The 7,711-nt window shown below is 37.8% G+C and overlaps 1 protein-coding gene across 1 annotated transcript in view; it reads left to right on the forward strand.

The window, feature by feature from the left end:
- LOC141445408 (transmembrane protein 135-like) overlaps positions 1–7,015 on the forward strand; it is a 55,099-nt gene extending 48,084 nt beyond the window's left edge. Inside the window, exons 2-8 of the mRNA XM_074111250.1 lie at positions 557–679; positions 1,933–2,084; positions 2,729–2,840; positions 3,977–4,129; positions 5,811–5,951; positions 6,162–6,328; positions 6,887–7,015. Of these exons, the coding sequence (XP_073967351.1) occupies positions 557–679; positions 1,933–2,084; positions 2,729–2,840; positions 3,977–4,129; positions 5,811–5,951; positions 6,162–6,328; positions 6,887–6,938 (900 nt within the window). The 3' untranslated portion in view covers positions 6,939–7,015. The remainder of the gene's footprint in view (positions 1–556; positions 680–1,932; positions 2,085–2,728; positions 2,841–3,976; positions 4,130–5,810; positions 5,952–6,161; positions 6,329–6,886) is intronic.
- The last annotated feature ends 696 nt before the right edge of the window (positions 7,016–7,711 follow it).

Raw genomic sequence — 7,711 nt, forward strand, 5'->3', positions numbered from 1 at the left:
TATCTAAATTCTGGATATTTGGTTTCATTGTCGGGACCTCCCGTCGTAACATACAACTGCATAGTCAGGTGGGCGCCAATGTTATTAAATTTCGAAAACTATACGTATTTAAGTAGTATTGTCTCTTTAATATCGTATGATGTTATCTAGTCATTAAAAAGAAATATGATTTTAAGAGGATTTGTAGTCATTGCTTAGCATACAAAACGGTGAAAATGGTTTCCACTCCCACCCAATTTTGCCAGTCAACACTAAAGCTAGGTTTTATACGTTTCATGTTCATTTTCTTAAATGTCAATAAACTTAATTGACGTTCATGTATTGTTTTCGTTCAAAACTAATTCTAATCGACATTTCAGAAAACTAAAGTTACGTGTGTAACTAACACATCATGCAGAAATTAGTCCATGGCAAACTTTTGGAATTGGAACCATTATACTTCTGACTTCTATTTCTCTTCTTCATGTTTTCGCTTGTACTTCACAATCCTCTTGAAGTCTTATACAGATTAAATAATATGCATATTAATTCTTATTTAACTTTCATGTTCTTCCAGCAAATATTTTGCAGCCGGTTATACTATTACACGATGTTCTTGCCATCGGTCATCAGTGGCCTGGCACTGTACTTGGAGCCGATGGTCAGAAGAATCCCAGTCACCAATCTCTTTGCTAACTTGGTAAGCATTATATATATATATATATATATAACATATTTAAATAATGTCATGCGAGCTAAACACGTAGTAACCTTGCATATGGCTTAAAATCCACATTTAATTTTCTCAGCTGTTTTTTTATATGATGTGAAAAGCATCACCGCCCGCCATTTTTCTACTGTCAATTGAATAAACAATGGCGAAGATAAGATATAGCCACTTAAAGTTCCATGTGACACTTTTGCACGGCGTGGCGTCACGGCCCCACTGTGACGCGCCTCATCTTGTATTTTTTTAACCCCCGACGCAAAGAGTGTGTGTCTTTGTGTCTGAGTGTCTTTGTGTGTGTCTATCTGTCTGTGGCATCGTCGCTCTTAAACGGGTGGGCCGATTTGAATGCGGTTGTTTTATTATATAGCAGGTTTTCTAGCAATGGTTCTTAGACATCTTTTATCAAAATCGGTTCAGCCGTCCCAATTACCGATGCGTTGCCGGCCGTTCGAAAAAAAATAGGCTCGTTTTTGTACTAATCGTTGATCGGAGTTGTTTTTAGAAGATCTCTAGATCTAGTTAGAGCATTCAGTATCAATACATTATTTATCTACACCCATATCAAAGTCCTCTATAATACGTTCAAAAACCGGCCAAGAGCGACACGCCCGTCCGTAGCCATTATGAAAACATTAAGTAATATTTTTCTAAGGATTTCGTATTTTATACGGAATCTTCCAAGTTTAGGTATATTTTATACCTTAGGCTGCTATTTACTCTTAAACTACTAATAATTCTCAAGCAAACTTAGTCGTTATAGTTTTCCTTAAAAGTTTGATATATTTACTACTATCCTGAATTTTTTCAATTTTTTCACCAACCGTTTAGATTTTGACGCTCGATTTGAATGAAAATTTGCACTTTAAAGTTGGAAGTTGAATTCGCAAAAAAAACACTGAATCGAAAAATCGTCTTAGCAAACCTCCTAATGGTTTTAAAAGACCTATCTAAAAAAAAACACCTCCACTTTAAGTATGTCTATGGGAATTTCGAGTTTCGTGGTAGCCCTGCTGGTAGACCAAGTCAGCAATACAATGCAGGTCATTTATCAATGGTTTCTGAACCCATGTTAGAGTACTTATAATATGTGTGTAGATAAAATATTGTATGCAATTTTACGTAATTAGGCCTTAAAACGCTCATGTGATCCTTTTATGAAATTCGGCTGCGCCTCGTTTCATAAAACCACATTCGTGTAAGCATAAACTACTATTAATTCACAGGTATTTGAATATTGGATAAGGACGTTACACATGAAGGGGTTTCTCCGACGCACGCCAGGAAAAGAAACAATCCTCTTCATGATTGGAAGTGCTGTCTTCTTTTATCTTTTGCGGAAAGAGCGAGATAATGAGAAACGCACGCCTTTGTTTTGGTGCGTATTAGTGTCCATACAAAACAAGTGTTTTCAAACTTAGGTAATTTGAGGGCGCTATATCTAGTATTTTTTTTTTAAATTAGTTATTTTCAGCTAAGTACTTTAAATTATGTATTTGTGTTATAGAAGCGATTATTCGATAAATTGATAGTGTGATTGTAGTATTAGTTGCTCTGAAAAAAGTCGTTATTCGTATCAATTCACTTCTCATTGAACAGCAAAAGTGGGTAGTGGAACCATTATAATTTAGCCATACCCGTCTGTCTGTCCGTCCGTCGGTGGCTTAGCTTAGAGACTGTTAGTACCTACTAGAAGATTTTAACTTGCCACGTTCGTGCCTGAAAAGCCTTTTCTGCGTCTGATGTTTTCGTCTCAGAAAGGTCAAGTAAGTATACAGATTTTTAGTGACGTTTGAGTACGAGTGTTACAACATAAACCATTGGCATTTACTTATACTGAATTAAGTTATTTCTGACATTCTTATACTAGCTTTATCTCTAACAAACTACAAGGCTGAGTTTTGGGTATGGCATCTGGGGCTATAGCACCGCGGCCTTCAAGACACAACAACATTGCAATAATAATGTACCGTCAAATAAGAAAGGTGTTGTGAAAGTATTCTTCTCTTCTTCTATCTTCAGGATATTCACACCGCCTCGAGTTTCTAAGGAAGTTTGTGAACCGCTAAGTGGAATCAAAGGCAGAAGTGCAGCTTGTCCCCATTCTGGCGAGTGTATTAACTACATATTAAAGGTAACGGGATAATCACTTATTGAGGTCAATTCGGACACAGAAAAAACATTTTATCAATGGAATTATTGACTTAAAGTGTAGTCAGTTAGTTTGACGATAGATCAATGTATGGATGTACCTGTAAACCACAATTAAAAGTTACATTAACAGTGTTGGTCAAACGAACCAAACTTCAAAACAAAAATTATGATTACCTATGTATTAGACACTGAATGAATACGTTATGGTATAGAGTTCTTGAGGGGCCTCACAAAACTTTATCTTGTGAGCTTCAAATTAAGGTCCCCCTTAGTCAGTGCTAAGTTACAATGTGGTACGAAGTTAGACACATTTAACACGAATTTAAGCAGGCTTTGCGAAATTATTTAGTATCAAAGACTGCACTGAGCGAGCCGCCTCTCGCGGCAGTCATTTTCCGTGCAATTTTGAGCCCGGTATAGAACAAAATCATGCCTCATGCGCTTGCCTCGCGCGGCGGCTAGCTCAGTGGAGACCCGGTTTCAAAAGCTTACTATTTATCATCATCATCATCATCAGCCTACAGAAGTCCACTGCTGGACATAGGCCTCTTCCATGGCGCGCCACAACACTTTGTCTTCAGCCCCTCGCATTCATCCGCCGCCAGCGACCCTCCTAAGGTCGTCCGTCCAGTCCGTGGTCTCCATTCATTCAATTCAAGAGTATTTCAATTACACTGTTAATTTAAATTAGAATAAATGTACATAGATAGTTTATTTTATGTATGTGATACCTACTTACACAAAACTTGAAAATTATTCAGTTTCAAAAATAAGTACAGGCACCAGCACCAATATCTGACACAACAAGCGTGCATAAATATCTGATACGACTCTATTTCTAGGGCCGGAAGGACGTGTCAGATATTTTTACACGCTTCGCTGTAGCAGATATTAATGCTGGTGACTGTACCACAGACTCTTTCATATAAGAATATAGTAGTAACATATTTTTGAGTGGTTCGTATAGATACTAATTTTTGCACTTGACTGTACCTAATGCGATAAATTGCCTGTTGTAAACCATCTTCTTTGTACCTACCATGTTTGAGCAACTAAATGATTGATTACTGATTGTTTAGGGTGGAGATGATCTAGTAAACATTTGGCTTGTTCCAGGGCACTGCGCAGCTTTTCAGCGCAGGCTGCGCGATATCGATACTAAGACACATCATTCCGCGAATACTGACGCCGGCCAAAGCGTTCAAATCTCTCAAGCTCTCACATCTAAAGCTTGGCGTTTTCTTTGGAGGATACATCGGTATTTATAGGGTAAGACTTCATATTTACCAGCATGTTACTCGCGACTTCGCTTGCGTTAGCTATTTAGAACTTGCATAGAGTTCAACTGTAAATTAGGATCTTAGGTACCTACTAAATTCCCGAACGAACGAAACGAAGAAGCGCGCTCAGCAATACACACACAGGGTGATCAATCCAAATGGGTCAGTAGGAAGAAGTCAGAAACTTACGAGATAGGTAAAAAATCTGTTCTTAGAAACCATGGCGTCGATTTTAGATTTAGTAAAAACTGGATTTTGAGCATTAACGCTCGGTTTATATAAGCATCAAGATATTTTGAATTCAGTCCAAGGAAGCAAAAAATTAATATTCCATTAAATTTTAAATAAATTGGAACGCCCACTAAAGTGATGCTGAAGTGGTCTCCTCAGATGATTCGTATTGATGAATTTTATTATGATAAAATTTTGCAAATTATTAAAATTGTGAGCATTATTTCGTAGCAAAGCTGGGTCCTTATACTCACAGGATCAACTATTATAACAAACTAGAGTTTACCCGCGCTTCGCACGCGTAAACTATTCGATCTCGCAAGTTACAATTGAATTAGTTACAAAATTCCTGTGGGAAATCCCAAAATTTATGTCCTAATCTTCATTGACGTGTTGTGCTAAGAACAACTATCCCGTGGGAACCTTGGAATAAAAGTAGCCTATGTGTTATTTCAGACATCCAGCTATCTACGAGTACATACCAAATTTCATGACTCTAAGCCCAGCGTAATCTGGCGCGCGGCAATGAATGGGTAAAGAACTTTACAGACTGCAATGCAGGATAATGAATAGATTTCTTTTCCCTGAATGGCATAGATAATAGATCGCTCGTTTTTGGCTCGAAATTCAAACTTGTGATTTTATTTTGCTTATTTTACAAAATGTACACACCCAATATCATATTTTCTCAAGTTTTTCACGATTCCCAAGGTCAAAGAATCGAATTGCTTTAAAATTCCAGAGAAATAATGCGTTGTTTGGGAGAAACGTGTCAAAATGGTGTTGTAGAGCGCCATCCTGCTCTGTCTCGTTTTTTTGTCCCGTTCTGGCGGTTCACTTTTATATTATAGATAAGATTATTTACAGAATTTTGACCAGGTTTGATGGAACCATATAAACCAAAATCGCCGGTTACATCTAATATATAAAATTATCGTGTCACAGTGTTTGTAACCAAACTTCTCCAAAGAGCTTAAACGATTTTTATATATTTTTTTGTGTATATTCGGTAGGTCTGAGAATAGGACGTAAACTATTTTTCATACTTCTACGTGGACGGAGTCGCGGCCAACATACCTAGTAGAGGTAGGTATAAGTAACAAAAAAAATGCCTCGACGCAATGGCTCCTAAGAACAGATTTCGCTGTTTCTCATAGTTTCTGACTTATCCATACTGATCTATTTGGATCGATCACTCTGTATTATTATGTGATAGTACGGGAGCCCAAGGGAAATGTAGCAACAAATTAGAACACGACGTCATACGCTATGGACGTGATATCGGGCAAGTTAAGCTGACTAAAAAATTGGGTGGTTAGGAGGTATCGTTCATGCCGTTATTGGTATAGGTCTACATTATAGAGGATCTTGAAGACACTAGGTTTTTTTTATTGACAGGAAGCGTTTTCTTTTATTAACCGATTTTATGTGTTCTTCAGCTAATAGTGTGTCTGCTGTGCCGCGCGTATGGGCGTGACAGCGCGCTATACGCGTTGCCCGCGGGTTTGCTCGCCGGCACCGCGTTCAGGGCGTCCCCATCTCTGGGTATCGCTTTGATGCCGATGACTACTTCACTACAGGTATCTAAATAACATTTAAGACTTACGATCTGTTTCTTCACTTTTATCAGTCACATAGCTATATGTGATGCTGACTCTGTTTGATTTGTCCGAATAAATAGAGACAGCCATAACTATTCGTGCTAGCTTCGTCATTGTCGACCTGTTAAATAGATCAGTTTTTCTTTCGAGTTTATTGCACCCAATAATAACCAAACATACCTCCTTCAGATCCTCGGCTCTTGGGGCTTCCAAAGCGGCCTGATCCCAGAGCACTGGCCCCTGGTCGAGATCATATTCTGTCTATGCCAAGGCTTACTATTCCAAGCCCGAATGATGCACTACGAGGCCTGTCCACGGTACATTGTCAACCTGATGGACACCGTCACGAGTAAACGGTAGGTTTATAATCAAGCACCAATATGCTCAAATTGATGTCTTTTAGGCTTTAATAACAAAAGAGGAGGTTCTTAATTGGTTGAATTTTTTTATGTGTTACCTTAGAAATCCTTTATGTGAAAGGCATATTAAACGAAAGGGTTTTTACAGAAGAGACATTTTAAGAAAGGAATCTATGGAACTTCCTGAGACCGGATTTTTAGTGGAAGGACATTTAGTGGAAGGAACGTTATTTATGTGAAGGGACGTTTTGAAAACGAGACATTTTGCAGAAGAGCCATTTTTAGAAAAGGGAATTTATAAAAAGGACCTTTTGCGAAAGGGGCAAGAGGATAATTTGCGAATAGAACCTTATGCGCATTCATTCACACAGTTCCGAACTCATTTCATTTTTGAGAAAAATTACCACCCTTGGAACATCTTTGAAGTAGTTTTTTTGGTTAAAATTATTATCTCCTACAGTTGGTGAAAATATAAATATTTGTTGATTTGGTCGACTGACTTCTTTCTACAATTTGTTAATTTTATATTTATTACAAAAATTTTTGCTCTTTCAGAACTGAACAAATCTATCTCAATCTTGAAAAGCGTCTCCGAGCTGCAATGTGACGTCATGAAAACTGCAGTACGGTACCGAATGTTTTCATTGTGGCTAGGGACCTTTATGGAGAAGTGAAAAAATTGCTCCCAAACCAAATTTCAAGACGCGTTAGAGAGACGTGTAGTAAGCATTCATTCCTACATAGAATTACCAATTGGTGACACTGTATTTTATATTTTAACGTAGAAAATTAAATTTTGGTGGTAGGTGGAGAAATGGTGGATTATTTTTTGTATTCATTGTAAGTAATACTAAATAAACTAAAGACAACGATGACTTTCGTTAAAACCGACCTACTTATATATCTTTCCTACCCTACTCTGTATTTTCCTCTTAGGTATATGTATGTATGTAATAAACACACTTGACAAACATTGAAATATATACCATCAGCCAAATATGTGGTCTACCGGGTCTACCACCCTAAAGTTGATAATCGTTTGCATGTCATATCATAAGTCATACATAAAGCAACAATGCCAATAGACGTGTCTGTCAACTTGAAAGTTCGACTTTAGCGACATATTCATTTGATAGGAACTTGTTTTAATATTGATAGACCACTTATTTGGCTGATGGTACATAAATGAACTTATCCCTTTAAGGGATCTCTACCAGTCAACCTTTGAGTGGATGAGAGGAGCAATCAGTTACATGTAAACGGAACGACGGCCACAAATACGCGCGACGGGCGGACCGACGAGCCTTTTACCAATTTATTGCATGTGATGCCAGCATGCCAGTACCCTTAGTGTACGTTTTCGGTTACAAAATACGACTC

The sequence above is a fragment of the Choristoneura fumiferana genome, chromosome 2 (assembly GCF_025370935.1).
Source record: "Choristoneura fumiferana chromosome 2, NRCan_CFum_1, whole genome shotgun sequence".
Classification (NCBI taxonomy): Eukaryota; Metazoa; Arthropoda; class Insecta; order Lepidoptera; family Tortricidae; genus Choristoneura; species Choristoneura fumiferana.